This window comes from Lepidochelys kempii, chromosome 7 (assembly GCF_965140265.1).
Source record: "Lepidochelys kempii isolate rLepKem1 chromosome 7, rLepKem1.hap2, whole genome shotgun sequence".
Classification (NCBI taxonomy): Eukaryota; Metazoa; Chordata; order Testudines; family Cheloniidae; genus Lepidochelys; species Lepidochelys kempii.
In genome coordinates, this window is record NC_133262.1 from 57,727,975 (window position 1) to 57,748,418 (window position 20,444).

At 44.9% G+C, this 20,444-nt stretch overlaps 1 protein-coding gene across 6 annotated transcripts in view; it reads right to left on the reverse strand.

The window, feature by feature from the left end:
- The window catches only part of MARCHF8 (membrane associated ring-CH-type finger 8), a 172,119-nt gene that overhangs the window by 69,987 nt on the left and 81,688 nt on the right, over positions 1 to 20,444 (reverse strand). Inside the window, exon 2 of one of the 6 annotated variants that reach the window (XM_073353002.1) lies at positions 17,889 to 18,021. The exons of the other annotated variants lie outside the window; for them this stretch is intronic. Coding sequence (XP_073209103.1) covers positions 17,889 to 17,918 — 30 coding nt within the window. The 5' untranslated portion in view covers positions 17,919 to 18,021. The remainder of the gene's footprint in view (positions 1 to 17,888; positions 18,022 to 20,444) is intronic. 6 annotated transcript variants of the gene reach the window in all.

The following is a 20,444-nucleotide window of genomic DNA, read 5'->3' on the forward strand; positions in this document are numbered from 1 at the left end:
GCATTTGTTTACCTCTGGCAACTCTCGCCTTGGTTTGTGCATAGCAGGTGAAATGGTCAAGTATAGGCCAGGCATCGCCAGCTGGGGCTCACAAAGTCCACCCTAAATTTGCTTTTGTAGTGAGGACATGGTCTAACAGTTTCTCCGACTGCACCCATATCCTAAGTCTCTACAGAGCTCTGTCTCATGTGAAGGGATAGAGTGCTCCTGGACGGATAGCTGTGTATACGGGGTGGGGGAGGGCATGGCTTAAAGAGGGCAGAGTTAAAGTTGCAAGGTGAGGGCGGTGTGGACCTTAACTCTGTTTCTTGGTTTTCAAAGTGTAGGTGCACTCAGTGTTCTAAAAGGGTAGAAGAAACTGCTGGTCAACCTGAACCCTGTATTAAATCAAGTTTTGGGGCAGTGAATTTTCCTTGTTTTTTGAATGTCCCTGTTTTTAAGAAAATTGAGGTAGTGCAAGGGACAGGATTGTGGGGCACAAGGAGGATTCCTGGCAACACCTCACTGCCAACCAGACACCAGCCCTGCCCCTCTATGGCCCCAGTAGAGCTGGAGGGACCATGTGGAGAAGAGAAGGTGGTGAATGATCAGTTGCTACCTGCAAGGACCATATCTACCAGCTAGAGCAGAGGTGGGCAAACTATGGCCTGCATGCCACAACCTGCCTGCAGGACCGTCCTACCCTGCCCCTGAGCTCCCAGCTGGGGAGGCTAGCCCCCGGCCCCTCCCCTGCAGCGACGCCACCATGCCACCAGTGATCTGGCCGGCCGTTCAGCGCAGGCAGCATAGCTGGCTCCAGCCAGGCAGTGGGGCTGCGAGCTCCTGCTGTTCTGAGTGGCATGGTAAGGGTGCGTGCAGCGGGGGTGGGGGTGGGGTGTTTGAATAAGGGGCAGGAGGTTCCGCGGGGGCACTCAGGAGATAGGGAACGGGGCGGGGGAGGTTTGGAGGTTGGATAGGCGTGGGAGTCCCGGGGGGCCTGTCAGGGGTGTGGATAGGGCAGTCAGGGGACAGGCAGCGGGGGGGGGGGGGGGGAGATTGGATGGGTGTAGGGTCCTGGGGGGGCGGTTAGGGTCGGGGGGTCTTGGGAGGGGGCAGTCAGGGGACAAGGAGCAGGGGGATGGATGGGTCGGGAAGTGGGAGAAGGCGGATGGGGGCAGGGGCCTGGCCACTTGAGGAGGCACAGCCTTCCCTACCCGGCCCTCCATAGAGTTTCACAACGCCGATGTGGCCCTTGGGACAAAAAGTGTGCCCACCCCTCAGCTAGAGGCAGCAAGAGAGAGCAGAGTGGAGCCCTAGTCTTTGCACTTCACTTCAGGGGCTAATGCAGGAGGAAGGGGCTCTACACAAGCCTTGAGGACATAAGAGGACTGCAGAAGTGTCAAGCGGCCTGTTCAGCTCCATGGGATTCTCTCAGGTGGATCAGAACATTCCATGGAGATGAATACAGCCTGTCACCATAGCTCTCAGAGGTGTGAACTGACCCATTCATCTCAGTGGGGGTTCTCATTCCCACTCTCCCAAAGTCTGCCCCAGCTCCTGTGGTACCATACCAATTTTCAAGACAGTGTCACCAGGCATGCGGATTTTTGAGCAATTTGAATATTAAAATAATTTCCTTATTGGGGATGCTGTATCTGATGAGATGTATCTGATGAACCCCTTGACCAAATGACGCCAACATGCCTCACCCCGGTTCTGATGTGGCAAAGCAATATTACAGTGCGGTGGTTACACCACTCTAGCTAAGGTTGCACCAGGATTTCCTAAAGACCTAAAAAGAGTCTCTTTTGTGTTACAGTATCACTTTGAAAATATTTATTGCAATTTGTGGACAGCTTGGTTTTTCTGTTGCAGCTTGTGGGGGGTGAGAATATCATTTGAGGGTTGTTTTAAGTGTTTTAAAAATGGCCATATTACTAAATTTTTTTCCATGTCTAACACTTCCTTTGGCTCCCTATTAACAGAAACAATAGCGCTTTGAGGGGTGAAACTGATAGGTCTGAATAACTTTTGAGACTGTCCAACCAAGCAGGCGGATTTTAGAACACTTAGAAAAATTATCTGTTAAAGAGTAAAGTAGAACCAACCTTAAGTATAATGGGGGGTGGGGGGAAGAGAGAGAGAGCATGCGCGCGCATGTAAGAGCAGCTTGCGGGAAGAGACTGTTCTGATATTATTTCAGCCTGTGAGGATCTATTACTATTATTAACCATTTGAACTGAGGTAGCACTCATTGGCTACTAGCAGGTTTGGGGTCTCGCTGAGCTAGTACTTAGCCCTACCACATAGTGGGGATGTACTTGGGAGTTGGACTGCTCTTAGTTGCATTGTGTTGATGAACGGGTACTTTCCCTGCCTGTTTGGCATCTAATGCTGGGGGGGATTAAAGCCTACCCTACACTTGTGTTTTGCCAACATAGCTATGTCAGGGGGGTGACTTTTTGCTGAAAAGCCACAGTCTAGATGCAATTTATAGAGTAAAGAATAATATATTTGTGCCAGTACAGCTTAAACCAGTTCCCCAAGCAAAAATACCAGCACATGGGACTCTTCTGACAGTATAAACTGCACCTGCACTAGGAGGGTTTGGTGGAATAGTTTTACCACTATGGCTACACCAACAAAACTTTTTAAGTGTAGACAAGGGGTAAATCCCTCTTGACCTTATGGTGGTAAGCAAAATCTTCCAAATGCAATCTGATGCAGTGATCCCTGCCAGAGTCTGCAGACAGCCTGAAACAATAGCTCAAAGAGGTGTGAACTTTTATCACTAGTGTGTTAAGTCTGAAGCCTAAACAGTGGCAGTCAGTCACCAGTTAACTTCTCCATGGCTGATCAAGCATATAAGAAAGAGGGACAGTGATATTATCAAGAGCTGTACAATCTAGACATTACAATTGGGCATAGTATTTGGGACACCACCATTGCTTACTCCCCTCCACCCTTTATGTTAACCTGAGAAATGGGAGGCCAACCAATTAGAAGATAAATCCAACATGATATTCAATTATGTTTTTATGGCGAATGATGGTCAGTGCTCTTATGCTCACCACAGTGGAATGGTGCAGGGCCACAATTACACAAAAGGGCAGCAGTGAAAGCTCTATTTCAGTAATATAGAGATCTTGCTGAAGCCCCTTTGACGCACAGGCAATGTCATGATTTTTAGCAGAATTAGCCCTCTAATCTACAGGGCCAGACCTGGATTTGAAGGCAGACCAGGTGTCTCCATTAGCCCAAGGTGTCACATCTGGCTCTTTGAACTAATCTGACCTATACTGAGACACGTGAACAGTTCTCTGGAGACCACAGTCATTATGTTTCAAGGTCCTAATGCTAACCAGTGACTAGCAATTTAAATTAAAAGATATCAGTATCTCCCAATGACTCAAACCAACATGGTATTTTCTATTAGACAGAGAGAAATTGACAAAATCTAATAATCAGCAGACACCAGATAAAATGACAAAACCTGTTCAAAGGAAACTACCAAGTCAATACAAACATTAAGAAATGACAATACAGCATATAGTAACTACAAAAAGGAAAAGTCTTGGTATTGAGAACAAATATCAAGGTCAACATAACAGAGCTTACAGACAGGCAGCTTTCAAGATTGTTTTCCTATTAAAAAAGGCTAACCTGCGAATTTATTGCAGTTTAGGGAGGGTTGCTTCCTTTTTTATGAACAGAAAAAACCCATCTTGACAGCCTGGCAGGAGGTGTTGGAGACAGTGGAGGAAGACTGAAAAGCAGCTTCTTCTCCTCCTCCCCCACACTTTCCAGATTCCCTGGTTCCTTTTCACTTTTTAAACTACTGAAAGTGAAGGATTTGAGCATCCTCATGATGAGGCAAGTGTTGTTCGAGACTGGCGCTTCAAGGCACTTTGCTAAGGAACATGAGAGTGAAAATGCCTGCACCATCACAGAGGTCCTACTGGATGCAGTGTCCAGGAGCAGATTTCAAAAGCAACTATGGCCCCACCATTCCCAGCTGCAACTCTCCGAGGGCTTCCTAGCTGGGCAGATATTTCTAATTTGGCTTCCTTTCAGAGAAGCTGAATCAGAACCCAGGCTGTTCAAATGTCCCAATAGGTACAAGCCGTCCAGTACTGCCAACCGCAGGTGTATAAAAGACATGAGTTATGTCCCCCTCAAAATCACGAGATAAGCACCCACAATCTCATGACTTTTACGCCTGTTAACAGCCTGCAGGTTTCTGAGCTTAAGAGTCATGTTTTCAAGCCTTTCTCCACAACAGTGAAGGGGAGAAACTTAGTTTAGAAAATGATGAAGTTCTTGTGGAATCGCTTGACTTCAAGAGCTTTAAAGATGACCAAGATATCTCCTGATATCTGCTGGGAGAGCAATACAGCGGTGCATAGACAATCCAGGAAGTTTTTGGAAAGCGTAGGGGACAATTTCCTGGCGCAAGTGCTAGAGGAGCCAACTGGGGGGGGCGCTTTTCTTGACCTGCTGCTCACAAACCGGGTAGAATTAGTGGGGGAAGCAAAAGTGGATGGGAATCTGGGAGGCAGTGACCATGAGTTGGTTGAGTTCAGGATCCTGACACAGGGAAGAAAGGTAAGCAGCAGGATACGGACCCTGGACTTCAGGAAAGCAGACTTCGACTCCCTCAGGGAACGGATGGCCAGGATCCCCTGGGGGACTAACTTGAAGGGGAAAGGAGTCCAGGAGAGCTGGCTGTATTTCAAGGAATCCCTGTTGAGGTTACAGGGACAAACCATCCCAATGAGTCGAAAGAATAGTAAATATGGCAGGCGACCAGCTTGGCTTAATGGTGAAATCCTAGCGGATCTTAAACATAAAAAAGAAGCTTACAAGAAGTGGAAGGTAGGACATATGACCAGGGAAGAGTATAAAAATATTGCTCAGGCTTGCAGGAGTGAAATCAGGAGGGCCAAATCGCACCTGGAGCTGCAGCTAGCCAGAGATGTCAAGAGTAACAAGAAGGGTTTCTTCAGGTATGTTGGCAACAAGAAGAAAGTCAAGGAAAGTGTGGGCCCCTTAATGAATGAGGGAGGCAACCTAGTGACAGAGGATGTGGAAAAAGCTAATGTACTCAATGCTTTTTTTGCCTCTGTTTTCACTAACAAGGTCAGCTCCCAGACTGCTGCGCTGGGCATCACAAAATGGGGAAGAGATGGCCAGCCCTCTGTGGAGATAGAGGTGGTTAGGGACTATTTAGAAAAGCTGGACGTGCACAAGTCCATGGGGCCGGACGAGTTGCATCCGAGAGTGCTGAAGGAATTGGCGGCTGTGATTGCAGAGCCATTGACCATTATCTTTGAAAACTCGTGGCGAACCGGGGAAGTCCCGGATGACTGGAAAAAGGCTAATGTAGTGCCAATCTTTAAAAAAGGGAAGAAGGAGGATCCTGGGAACTACAGGCCAGTCAGCCTCACTTCAGTCCCTGGAAAAATCATGGAGCAGGTCCTCAAAGAATCAATCCTGAAGCACTTGCATGAAAGGAAAGTGATCAGGAACAGCCAGCATGGATTCACCAAGGGAAGGTCATGCCTGACTAATCTAATCGCCTTTTATGATGAGATTACTGGTTCTGTGGATGAAGGGAAAGCAGTGGATGTATTGTTTCTTGACTTTAGCAAAGCTTTTGACATGGTCTCCCACAGTATTCTTGTCAGCAAGTTAAGGAAGTATGGGCTGGATGAATGCACTATAAGGTGGGTAGAAAGCTGGCTAGATTGTCGGGCTCAACGGGTAGTGATCAATGGCTCCATGTCTAGTTGGCAGCCGGTATCAAGTGGAGTACCCCAAGGGTCGGTCCTGGGGCCGGTTTTGTTCAATATCTTCATAAATGATCTGGAGGATGGTGTGGATTGCACTCTCAGCAAATTTGCGGATGATACTAAACTGGGAGGAGTGGTAGATACGCTGGAGGGGAGGGATAGGATACAGAAGGACCTAGACAAATTGGAGGATTGGGCCAAAAGAAATCTGATGAGGTTCAATAAGGATAAGTGCAGGGTCCTGCACTTAGGACGGAAGAACCCAATGCACAGCTACAGACTAGGGACCGAATGGCTAGGCAGCAGTTCTGCGGAAAAGGACCAAGGGGTGACAGTGGATGAGAAGCTGGATATGAGTCAGCAGTGTGCCCTTGTTGCCAAAAAGGCCAATGGCATTTTGGGATGTATAAGTAGGGGCATAGCGAGCAGATCGAGGGACGTGATCGGTCCCCTCTATTCGACATTGGTGAGGCCTCATCTGGAGTACTGTGTCCAGTTTTGGGCCCCACACTTCAAGAAGGATGTGGATAAATTGGAGAGAGTCCAGCGAAGGGCAACCAAAATGATTAGGGGACTGGAACACATGAGTTATGAGGAGAGGCTGAGGGAGCTGGGATTGTTTAGCCTGCAGAAGAGAAGAATGAGGGGGGATTTGATAGCTGCTTTCAACTACCTGAAAGGGGGTTCCAAAGAGGATGGCTCTAGACTGTTCTCAATGGTAGCAGATGACAGAACGAGGAGTAATGGTCTCAAGTTGCAGTGGGGGAGGTTTAGATTGGATATTAGGGAAAACTTTTTCACTAAGAGGGTGGTGAAACACTGGAATGCGTTACCTAGGGAGGTGGTAGAATCTCCTTCCTTAGAGGTTTTTAAGGTCAGGCTTGACAAATCCCTGGCTGGGATGATTTAACTGGGAATTGGTCCTGCTTCGAGCAGGGGGTTGGACTAAATGACCTTCTGGGGTCCCTTCCAACCCTGATATTCTATGATTCTATGATTCTAAGTATCACAAGACTCGCAATAGAAATCACAGGAACTGGCAACATTAACTGGGCTCCTGGAGGAATCTGGGAACTGACAGTTGGGTAGGAGAGATCTACAGACTTTGGCATGCACCCACTGCAGGAAGGGAGCCTGCATGTCAGAGGGAGGCTTTAGAGAGGCTGGTGAGCTAGGGTAACCAACTGTCTAGTTTTGGACCCGAACACCTGGTTGAAAAGGGACCCTGGCAGCTCTAGTCAGCACGGTTCACCAGGCCGTTGAATGTCAGGTTCGCGGCACTGCAGCAGGGCTGGCAGGCTCCCTGCTAGTGCCACGGCACCCGAGTCCGGAAGCAGCCAGCATATCCGGCTCCTAGCCTTAGGGGTTGCCAGGGTGGGGTCCAGGGATGCCCCCCTCCCCCGCCCGCAGAGGCAGCTCCCATTGGTTGGGTCAGGACAGGGGAGGAACTAGTGCCACTCGTGAGAGCTCAGCAAGTGGCTGTTGAGGGGTCGTGTGGTGCGCGCTTCTCCCACTGCTTCCCAGCCCTCTTCTCCTCGTGCTCCTCCTGTGGCTGGGCTCAAGCTGCGGCGCATGCCCTGCTGCGAACCGTGGACTGTCACCCCATTACCCGCACCCAGAAGTTGGAGGTATGTGTATCCCTGTCTCTGAGTACTGGGAATGGGGCTGCACCCACATCCCCCGTCATTGCATCCCTCCCCATCCCAACCCCATCCCTGCACCCCTATTCCCCGTCACTGAATCCCTCCTCATCCTAACCCCGCCATCTCCCCGTCATTGCATCCCCCCTGCACCCCCATCCCCCTATCACTGCACCCCCAAGCCCACGTCACTGCATCCCTCCCCATCCCTCATCATTGCATCCCCCTGCACCCCTCCCCTCCTCACTGCATTCCTCCCAGTCCCAACCCCCCCACATCCCCATCACTGCACCCCCATCCCCATCACTGCATCCCTCTTTGTCCCATCACCCCACAAGCCCCTCCTTCATATCATCCCCCCGGCACCCCCATCAGTGCATCCCTCCCCATCCCAACCCCCCCCCGCACTCCTATCCCCAGTCACTGCATCCCTCCCAGTCCCAACCCTTCCTCTTCCCCTGCAAGGAGTAGCTGGGGATGTGTCAGACCCACCCCCAGAAACCTCCCTCGGAATCAGAAAGCTCAGCATCCTCCCTGCGGGAGGAGTCACTGTATGAGGAGTTGCTTCCCCACTGAACCTCAATCCCTGCACCTGGAGCCCCTCTGCAACCAGACTCCCTGCCCCTAGACCCCCCACCTCTACACCCAGACCACCCCCACTGAGCTCCCTGCACTCTAACTCCCACCCCGATGAGTCCCACCCCCTGCACCACCTTGAGCCCCCACATCCAGACGCCCACCCACTGACCCCCAACTAGCTGCACCTAGACCCCCCATACCCAGACACCCCGCTGAGCCCCAACACCATCACCTGGAAGCCCCTGTAGAGTCCCACTCCCCCTGCACCTGGAACCCCCCCACAACAAGCCTCTGTGCATCCAGACCTGCCCCAGCCACTGAGTTGCCTGCACCCAGATTGTTCCACATAGAACCCTCTCACCCCTCGCCTGGATCCCCCCCACAATGAGCCCCTTCACACTTGGATCGTGCCCGGTTGAGCCTGCCTGCCCCACACCTGGTGCACCTGGCACAGAGGGGCAGGGCCCCAAGATATTTCTTGGGCAGGTCCAGACTTTGTGCTGTGTCAGGGTCGGGTGCAGCCTCACCACTGAGCCCATGTCCCAGGGAAGAGAAGTGATATTCCACCTTCATGCAGCCAGTGGCCTGTGCTCCCACTGCTATGCTGTAGCCTCCACATTTATTTATTGACAAATAAAACATGCAGAGTTTTAATATACTGTGCGCAGAATTTTTAAATTTTCATCGCAAAATTTTTCATTTTTTGGCGCAGAATTCCCCCAGGGGTTATGCATTGTATGTGTGTAAGAGACTGTGTGTCTTTGAGTAGGGAGGTGCATGTATTGCCGCATGTGTGTGTATACCCGCGTGAATAAAATCTCCAGCCTAACTCTTTGACTTTTATTCCTTTTGCTGGCACGCACACACAAAAATTGATGATACAAGTTTTTAAAAGAGAAGGAAACTAAAAGAAATGTATTCTTTCTTAAAAAGTGAATGTTGTTGACTAATAATTGCAGAAGAGCCAATGTATCATATATTTTTCCCCACCTTTGTCTAGCTATATTATAAACTCTTTGTTGCAGACTCTCTTTTTATATGTATGTCCAGCACTGACCACCCTGGAGCCCTGATCTTAGTTGGGGTCTCTAGGCACTAAACAACAATTGTAATAATAAATAACGTGGAAGTACTGAGGAAGTGAGCTGTAGCTCACGAAAGCTTATGCTCTAATAAATTGGTTAGTCTCTAAGGTGCCACAAGTACTCCTTTTCTTTTTGCATGCTAGGTGTGTACACATGAATACACGTTTGTATCTGCATGTAGGCATGGGAGTCAGTTTCTATAGATTTATTTTTACAGGTATCTGGACAAGTATTCATTTCTGTGGTCGTGCTCTGTGGATTTGTAGGTGTGTTTCAGGAGTGGGCTTTTAATGGACCCATTGCAGCTGTGATAATATGTGGACCTAATTCCACACACAAAATTACAATAACTTTAGTGTACAAAAAACAGGGAGCTGGTTATGAAAAAGGGGAAGAGGGGAAGGAAAGAATCATGAAAACCTTTGTGAAATTTCATTTCATTTTTTTTTAAATTACCCTTTTTGACTATTTTGCTGCCAGCTTCAGTGTCCTGTAACAAATAAAACCTGATCTGTCAAAAATATGCCTGTTTGGGCCTTGCAGTAAAAAATGAGCATGTGAAAGAGGATGGGGGAGAGCAAGTGACGGAGCGGGGTGGGAGGGAAATGGAGTGAGCAGAGGCGGGGCAAGGGTTTTCTAAAATAGAAAGATGGCAACTCTGTGTGAGCCCAGAAAGAGAGAGGCTGAGTATCCTCAAATCCCATTGACTTTGTGGAAGTTGAAAGTGCTCAACATCTTGCAGGTTCGAGCCCGAAGAAAGGAATAATGAACTTGGTCACAAAGAGCTGCAAGACCCTTCTTTTCCAGCCCTTTCCAAATGATTAGATTCTGGTTTCCTGGTAGACTGAGAAAGCTGCATGTGTTTGGCTTCCCTTCACTGTTTCATCTTAAGCCTTCTAAGATGCCTCCATGCCATGGTGATCCGCACCAAGTAAATGCTTGTAATAACAACAGCTATTAGCAAGCTCTATGTTATGGTAATAAAAAGGACAGGAAAGTCCCTAATCATGATAGGTGCTCTCATCCACTCATACCTCACTGATGAGAGAGAGGTATCACTTACAAAGGGAAATTAGGTTTCAAATATTAAGCACAGACATGAAAAGGGGTGAGGCAGAGAGAGAGAGATATCGAAAATATCAAACAGGAGAGGATATAAATAGGGCAGTATAAAAACAATTCTCTCAGTTCTTTTTGACTTTGTGATCATTAACATACGGATGGCCCTTTTCGCAGTAATGGAGCTGGTCACGTTCCAGCCAAATTCAACTCAGTTACATTCTGCCTCCCTACATGCTGTAGTTTTGGGCGGATAGTTCTCATTTCCTACCCTAAACTCTTGTGTAATCTTGCTGTGTTCTGTTAAACAGTGGCTGGGTTTCACTCCAGAGGTAGCCATACGTAAAATCTACATAGTCATTGGGTATGCTTCAGGATGAAAGATACTATATAAAACAAAGTATTATTTTAAAAATTTAAAAAGCTTCATAGTTATAGTAATCACAATTACCAGTTGGATGTGGTAAATTACTGGCACATAATGAACTGAGGAATTTCTCAATATATAAAACAGTATTACTAACATGGTGTCGGACAATTTATTTGGTCTTTCAAAGGTCCTGCAACTACTCTTCCTGCAAACCACGAAAAAGCATATTAATCCTTTGACAGAGAAGTGCTGCCACGTGACAATTCATCCGAGCAATTTTTATGTAGTTACAACAGTTGTGCTAATCAAAAGTCACTAATTGCTGACTGGACAGATTAACTTTAATGGATTTAAACTGCACCCACTTATGCCAGTATTGAATCTGGCACTCAGTATTTACCAAGCCAAATCTTTAAGGACCAAAATAGCCATGTGCTGTTGTTTAATGAAAGCTTAAACACAAACAAAACAAACAGCACTGCAGATGAACTATCTTATCTACATTTCAAATACATCTACCATTGAAACTGGTATTTAGGCACCAAACCAGGAGAGATGGCCTAATACTATGCATCGGAGTTCAATGGGAAGGAAGGATGATGTTGTCGGTAAAGTGCTGGCTCTACTCAGGAGATGGTGATTCAACTCACAGATCTCATGTGACCTGGGCAAGTCACTTAATATCTCACTGCACTTCAGTTCTCCCTCTGTAAAAGGGAGATAGCGATACCTTTTCTCCTCCATCATTTGTCTGTCTTCTCTATTTAGACTGTAAGCTCTTTGGGGCAGGGACTATCTCCAGCTGCATGTACACATGGCACATAGCAAAATGGGGCTCCAATATTGGTTGAGGCCTCTAGGTGCTATTGTAATACAAAATTCATAAATAACGGCAACAGGTCACCCCATAACATAAATATACTGGAAAAATAAGAATGGTAGGTGAACATGAACATCAGTTATTGATGGATATTAATATTTGAAAATTATTAAAAGGCAACCCAGGACTGTAGTGATGTTTGCCTGTTTGCTCAATATTGGTACCTCTGGAGTGTTCCTGAGGCAGTGAGAATTGGCTACATGGATTCTAGATAGGTACTGCAAAAAAATCACGATTAAATTTCTACTAGTTGCTTAAAAGCAATGCTAACAAGAAAGGCACCTCTGAAGATTACAGGGAGAGCTATAAATGTGATAAAAAGTGAGCAAAGAATGAATGACTTGCAAAGTGCAGTTTGAGGCTATGGCCATATGAGAAATAGTTCATTGAGAGCATGGTAACAAATTCCAAATCTAATTCTTTGAAGCCATTAAAGCAAAAGCAATGCTGCTGGAAAGCCAAAAGCCCCCAGCCTCTTAAAGGAGGTAGCAAAAATATTCCTCACCATTCCTCATATTTCTGACCATCAGCCTGATAAGGCTAATTGCTTGTCTTTTACCTAGAATGATCCAAGAAGAAGGGTCATAAAGTGGAGCTGAACAGGGAAATAACCTCTATTCAAAAACTTGTGAAGCCTTGTGATAAAATCCTGCAAGACTATAATGTCATAGAGACTGAAATCAAGGCAGGCAGGCATCAAGGGGTAGCCATGTTAATTTGTATCCACAAAAACAACAAGGAGTCCAGTGGCACCTTAAAGACTAACAGATTTATTTGGGCATAAGCTTTCGTGGGAGGTTTGCCCAAAGAATTGAATTTGGCAAAGAAAAGTGAAAAGGCACAAGCGAAGACCAAAGGGCAGAGTGTAAAATATCCCTGGACAAAACCACAAAGTGGTAAGAATCTATTTAATCAGGAATTTCTCCAGCCAAGATCTCAGATTTAGAAAGAAATGTAAAGCACAGCAATGTAAGATAGCTCTCTGTGGCCCTGACCATGGAAACTGCATTAGTGTAGAAAAGGAAGACAGTTTTGTACTAGGCAGGGTAATTTATCTAAAGACCTGCACCTTTGCCTCCTCTAAATGCACTGTGAAAGTGCATGAGGGTTTCAACAGGCACAAATAAATAAAGTATAATAAACATCACTTCTACTGCACCCTTAAATGCATTTAAAACCCAACTATCATCCCACAGAAACTGAGTTTCCTAGGAAATAGAATTAGAAGGGACCTCCTGGTCACCAAGTCTAGTTCCCTGTTTCTGCAAGCAACCCCACTCACAAAGTTGCCAAGCACCATCTTAAAAACTAGTTAGATTGTTTGCCCCCACTCATTTGATAGTTAGATATCTTCTTTTAATTTCTAGCCTAAATGTATTCATTTGGCAGTTTATACCCATTTTGTTCTTGTGCCAACATTGTCCTTTAGCTTAAACAGCTCTTCTCCCTCCTTGGTTTTTACCCCCCAGTGTATTTACAGAGAGCAATCAGATCCCAGCCCTGCCTGCACTTTGCTAGCACAGTGGTTAGAAAAACACCACCATTTTACTGGCAAACTGAGCAGATTTACTCTAGAAATCATTGACACACAGTAAACATGGAGCCCTACTATGCTATTTTCACCAAGTCACTTTTCAGAGCAGAACTTCACTTTTAAGCTGCAGCCCCATAACAGGCAGTGTAATCAAGGTGACGAAGGCATGAATAACTGTAGCACAGACTACACCTAGGAGAGAAAGATGAGCCCATTTCACCAAGCATAGCTAGGAAAAATGCTCTTCAATCAGGTTAGGAACACAAATGCCAAACCAGAAACTTCAGTACCAAGCACCATGCACGCTACATCAATCGACGAGGCTGACAACGGCTACGTCTACCCTAGCACTTTTGTCGGTAAAACTTTTGTCTGTCAGAGGTATGAAAAAACATGCCCCTGACGTAAGTTACACGGACAGAAGTGCAGGTGTGGACAGTGCCATGTCAGCGGGAAATGCTCTCTTGCTGCCGTAACTACTGCTGCTTGTTGGGTGGTGGTTTAATTATGCCGACGGATGAGCCCTCTGGAGCCCTTCAGCATAGAGCCGCTACACAGGAGACTTGTGGTCTTGCAGCTGAAGCAGTACAGTTGTGCCGCTGTTAGATCTCTAGTGTAGACATTGCCATAGTCACTCTCATTTCGGCCAGCTGCTTATGCCAGTTACCTCACTCTCGTTATTAACTTGCATTTAGGCATTAGATCAGTGAACCAGGTGTGAAACTAAGTCTCTTTACAACAGTCTAGGGAATTAGCTCTGCAAACTCCCAAGTGTAGCACCAAGGAAGGTGAGTGCAAACAAAGGGACTTATTCAATATTTTTATTACAGTAGCGCTCTGAGGCCCCATTGGGTTAGCCACTGTTAAAACATATAAAAAGGTAACAAAAACCCTGTCACTTGTCTGATGGATGTGCCATAATCGGAGACTCCCTTAAAAACAAAAAAAAGTCTAAACTTCATGAGTAGAAAAGCTCTCTATATCCCAAAGGGGAGAAGAGTCAAAGCCTATAGGAAGTCCAGGAGGGCCCTTCGTATAGCTAGATAGTAATAATATCCTCTCTAACACACAATTTCAATTCAGCCACACTACCATGCTCAGTGCGCACAAAGAACAGGGAAAAAAATCACACTGCAAAATACAACTGTTATTGTTATTAGGACTATAAATATGACACAAAATTTCATCAGTGCAGATTGTATAGTTGATTACTTTAAAGCCATAATGCAAAGAAGTAGGTGTGTGTATTTAAATAAGAAATTTTGAATGTGTAATTAACTACATTTCTTTCTTGTCTGTTATGATCGTAATTTTAAACATTATTATAATTATTAAATACTGCAGTGCTGGAAAGTCTGTGTTCAGATTGTACGCTGCACTGTGATTTTCAATTCTTCTGTGTGTGTACTGTTGTATTCTTTTCATAGTTGGACAATAGTTCTCGCTTCTTTGGTCCCCCCACAAAGAAACCCAATGCCCAGGTCTGGAGAAGTTTACACAGCTACAGGTTGATATTTCTAATTAAAACTTGAGTGGGGTCCCTTGAACCCTCTCCTAAATGAGTTGAAGAATTACCTTTTGTTGTGGACATAACAGATGCCTAAGGAGCTAGTTACTTCTCGGGACAAAGAAGCACTTCTCACAGCTGATCCAAGTCATGGTGCAACTCCCAAATGCCATTCACTACTCTCTCCTTCCAGTGAGACGCCTCAATATCCCTCCTCTATCCACCCACCCTTCTCTGGTCATGGCTACCTGACCAACTCCAACATTTTACTGCACTTGCTAGAAGTCGCTTCTAGATTGAGAGTTTTAAGCCTTTACCCCCAATCAAGTCATGCCATACAACCTCCCTTATTAACCACACATCAACCACAGCTGCCCGTTCTTCCCCATTCTACCCGTCACTGCCACACACCAACTTACCAGTCACTGGCAAGTGAAACACCCCCTATCAAAAAACTCACCCCCAGTCATGACACCCCAAAGATCTCCCCACTCTGTCTCTGCAATATGAGCCCTTTCCACCCCCAATTCTTCTGACCAGACTCCCGGCCCAGAACAAGACCTCAGGCCATACTGGGCAAAAGGCAGGGTTCATTAACAGAAATCATAGAATCATAGAATCTCAGGGTTGGAAGGGACCTCAGAGGTCATCTAGTCCAACCCCCTGCTCAAAGCAGGGCCAATCCCCAATTTTTGCCCCATCCCTAAATGGCCCCCTCAAGGATTGAACTCACAACCCTGGGTTTAGCAGGCCAATGCTCAAACCACTGAGCTATCCCTCCCCCCACACCCTCTAGCCGAGTTTTATTTTTTTCCCCAGTGGTTTTAGGAGCCTATACCTGAAAATAACCTCATTTATACTTTGCTATAGTCAGACAAATGTCATTGTTATACAGACAGATCCAGTTTACGATGCTCATTTCAGTATTGCTTTTCATATGGAGCTGAAATATGAAATGTTTATTTTGTATTCCTGTCCAAACTCAATAGGAATCTTTATATTCAGCTCCAAAGTGGTAATGTGATAGATAAACCAGGTTATCACATTAATTTCATCACCGCAGCTCTTGGGAAATTCACCTCAGTTTGAACTCAAAATGAAAAGTATCATTTCCCAACACTATTTTGGTTCAGTCTCAGTTAAAGGTGACCTGAAGAAAGGGGGAAGAAAATTAGACTTGTGCCCTTTTTTCCCCCCTGCTTTTAAAAATATCAGGTAACAAGTCTCATCTTTCTTGGTTTTGCTAAAGAGGGCTTTGATCAAATCGCAATCTGCATATTTCTCAGCCCTTAACTGAAAGGGTGAATGTGGGGAATCTTTAACAAAGACATCTTCCCTCCCACTTGCTTCTCAGGCATTTGGTTTTTTATTTGTTATTTTGCTTAACACCTATTTTATTTCACAGAGTTTTGAACAGCTTGAATACAAATTATTACCCCTCTCCATTAAACAGATTTTACTATCTCTGATGTCACAATCCTACCAGGTATTCAGTGCCTTGTGTACACCAGGAATTGCAGGGAATTCTGCTATCACTGGCGTAGCTCTCGCATGGTAGCATGGTCACAGGTGTTTTTATCACTCTGTCATCTAGATGTACTCTGAAGGGGGCTACAGGAAACAGTGATAAAAACGCCAGGAGCCAGCGCTTCCACCATTGCTGTACAGGTGGTATGATAACAGTGGGAGAATTCCCTAAAATTCTCGGAGTACATAAATCTCATTTGACTATAGAGACTATTGGTAAAAAAAAAAAAAAAAAATGGACAGATAAGACCTGAATTTCTATTGTAAAAAAGCAAACAAAACACACTGGGTTTTTGGAAGAACCACCATTCAGACCTTCCTTTGTACATCATTCATAGCGAACCAATCACAAAAGTCCAGAAACCCCAATTTCCTCCCTCCATACCTCACTGTGGAAATCACATTAATTTGAGTGACCTCAGCTCCAGTAAGTGTTGAAATGTTAAATAAAAGCATTTCAGATTTTATTTACAGCAGTTCAAGGCCCTCGTCTCCTTCAGTTAGCTCACTAAAGTCAATGGAGTTGTACTAGGGATGAATTTTGCCACACAGTGTTAGATAAATCAGTTTCAAGCACCATATTTTGTTACAGAATGCATATTCCAACATACATTTTATAACAATGTGTTAATCTCACTTAGATACATATTTATGACCGGTATTGACACATCTCTAAAATACAAAGGACAGATCAGATATCAGTACGATTATTTCATTTGATCCACAAGAACTTTAAAAGCATGAAGTACAGCAAACAATAGCTGGAAGTGACCATTTCTGATGGTCAAAAATCCTGCAATTATCATGTGTCATACAATTTATATCTCAACCTACTCAAAATCTGAATTGGAAAAAAAATAGAATATGGTATTTCAAAGTCACCTCTATGTATACATACAAATTATACTTATGTGAATGTATCATCTTGGAAAGAAGCAGACTGGCATTCAATGTATGTTCAAGCTTCAGCAAAAACATGTGATTATTAATCTTCTCCATGGGATTTTCCATAAATCTGACAATTTCTGCTTCCACCAGTAATGCTTATTTACTAAACCCTGGATTGGATTTAAAGCTTAAAAAAAAAAAAAAAAAGTGCCTATGCATCAGAACACACCATTTTGTTCCAATTGTCTAACAGACTCTTAATCTTTGCTATTTCACATTGGGTTTTCCGGCAGCCCACTGTAGCTTTTCTTCCCCCCCTTTAAAACCAGCAACAAAGTTAACAGCTAGGGACAGCATCCATACTAAACAAGACACACAAAGCAAATGACAATATTCGAACGTACTTGCCAAATGAAATCACATCAGTGTCTCTCTGTCACACACAGAGCAATGCAAATAATGTTCAGAAATAGAACAAAGACCCTTTGTTATTGTTCCATGAGGTTTTGTAAATCTCCTTCTCTATCTTATGCTGAACTCTTCACTCAGCATTAGAACATGGATCTAGCAGAAAATGAACATGACTTAAAATAGATTCTGCCAGCATTCTGGAGATGCATCATTGGAAATTGGGGTTTTCCACACTCGCTCATTCAGTTATATTTTAGCAGGATCTTCTCAATGTTACCCCCACATTTTTAAATATTGATAAAAGTGCTAATACAGTTTCAGCGTATTTTAGCATTAACATATGAAAGTTAGAAGGCAGCATGTTCTCTCTCTCTCAGGATTACTGACTTATGAAGGAGAGAATGCTAGCACAAATTGGAAATGGAGTATTTTTAAAAAAATCCAGTTACCTTGTTCAATTCTAATAACGAATCACACAGAAAGGGATTGTTGGAGCAGCTTGCTAATGAGGAGTCTCAACAGTAGGCCGTCTTGATAGACTGCCTTACTTTACACAAAGATTTGTTCTGCAAAGCTTAATGCCATCCTTACAGCGAACTATAAGCCAAGATACTCTGCTGACAAGGCAGTTTCCTACCTGAAGCTTCATTTCCCAGCACGAATGCATATGTGTATCCTTAGTGTGGCTTCTCCTTCTTGCATGACTCCTGCTATCCAGACTAAAGAGAGGGGAGCTGTGGAAGCACAGCTGCTGACTGCCCTACATTTGCCTGCAGATGAAGAGAAAGAGTTGGTACTGCACTTGCCTGGGCTTGTTTAAGCCCCCTAAGTATAACACGAATGTTGCTCAAACCGGACTAACTACTTCCTCCAGCTGATCCCAATGAAAAACGCCTGTGATAAATAACGCATGAGAACTCCCAAGAACATGCTTCATTCCTTCCAGCAGCTGATCTTCATCTCCCCCTACCAAAACCAGCAGTTTGTAGTGTAAAAATCCTTAGCAAGTCTTGTGAGGTGAATCATATAAAATCTCCCAGAGTCCAATGAGCAGAGTGACTAACATATAGGAAAGAAAATCACGAAAGGAAGCAAGGTTGTTTGTTTTTAAATGACCTCTTCAGATGCACAGAGCCACAAAGATACAGTCAGAAGAGATCATGTTTAGCACTGAGCCCTACAACCAGATTATACAATCCTAGTAAATGTACACCGTGAATCTGTAGTTTGTTTATCATCACCTTGGGGTGGTGGGTTAGGGAAACCACAAAGATCTCAACATTGAGGATGGATGTAAATAACATGGGTTATAGAAAGCAAACAATTATGCAAACCACAGTAAAATACAATAGAAGAGGAGGAAGAGGAGTGGGGAAATATGTTCTCTGGCTGGTAAGTTAATTGACCATTAGAAAGCAGGAACAGATTGTTTAGAGGAATTTAAGGGAGGGGGAAGAATCTCACTGTCCCCTCCCCCACACTGACAAACAACCAACCAAATTAACAGGCTTCTTCTCTGGGCACAGAGTTCAGATGTCTTGGCATAACTTTGAGAACTACTGCAGTACTATCCCTTGTTTTAGGGCTTTAAGGACCTTGTTTCAGAAGGGAGGAAGCACAACTACATGTGCAAATTTAAGGCTAATCTTCATGTGCTGTATTTGCAGGCATGATTAGCGTGGTGGCATGTTGAACAATACCTATTGTTATCTGCAATATTTCAAATCTGTTCCTTGCAATGACTTTGCTCTGACTTGGTTATACCACAAACAATTTGGTCTCTAATTGGTCCATCTGTTAACTGTTCAAATTCACATGACGTAGCTTTATTAAGCAGGTCTGTACACAAGAGTCCATGTTCTCACCTGGCAGGTAGTTTCTTGTAAAGAAAAGGTGGCTTTAGTATTATGATTTATTATTTGTACTGTGATAGCACCTCGGTGCCACAGGCATGGATCAGAGCTCTACTGTACTAGGCACTGTAAAAACAGAACAAAAAGGTGGTCCCTGCCCCAAAGAGCTACCAGTGTCAGTATACGATGAATGCGACAGAGCACGGGGAAACAGTCAGCACAATAAGCAGGACTCACAGCACACCCGCTGCCGAGCTGCTATCAATTTTTGACAGCATCAAAGCACAGGACATTTTTGCAGGGATCATGGAAGTCTCAGAATTTTTGAATGACTTTAGCTAGCCATGTGCAGGCCCTGTCATGCTCCCACTGGAATAGATCATTGATCTCCAGGGCCTCCGCAGCTGCTGCATGTAGCAGTGTGGGAGCATTCTCTCCAGTTTCTCTTCACTACCACTTGCTTCCAGGAAGATCTGACATTGCCGCAGCACATCCATTCCATCCCCAGTTCTCTTCTACACTGAGCGGTTCAAGTGGCGTCATTCCCTTTTTTACCAAAGATTTCTTTTATATGCAAATAGGCTTTAGTCACCGGACTGGTCATTCTGCTTTAAGAAAAATGCCCCGTCTCACAAGACTCACAATAAAAACTGTGAAAGCTGCAAGACTGGCGTCATGCATAAAATCATTTGCAAACACAACTGTAGTAACTGCATGCAAATTAAATGTGCAGCTGCATGCACATTTTTGCATAAAGCCCTACAGTTCTTCACTTTTAAAAATCTGGCCCTAACTGTCCTTTTCTCCATCCCTCTCTTGCTACTCCTATTTTACTAACAGGAACACAAAGGTTTAGGCTATGTACTGGTGCACTGTGCCGTTGTAAATTCTCTAGTATAGCTGCTCTAAGCTGATAGGAGAGAGCTCTCCCATCAATTTAATTAATCCACCCCTAACGAACAACGGCAGCTATGTCGGCAGGAGAAGCTCTCCTGCTGACCTAGCACTGTCCACACTGCTGCTTAGGTCGATGTAACTTATGTCACTCCAGGGGGTGGTTTAGTCACACCCCTGAGCGACACAAAAGTTACACTGACATAAGGGGTAGGGTAGACTTTGCCTTACACTAGAGGGAAAGGATCTGGGGCCAGCAAGAGCTGTCCGATCTAAGTTAGTGTGCCCCATCAATCCATTCTTTCCTCAAAGGTATGCCACTTTCTTCTACATTATATATAGTGTGATAAGTGTTAGTGCAGCATAGACATAGGTAAGACTGCTCAAGATTAAAAACCTCTCCCTTTTCAAGAAGGAAGCCAACAGAAATACACATCGTTAGTTGG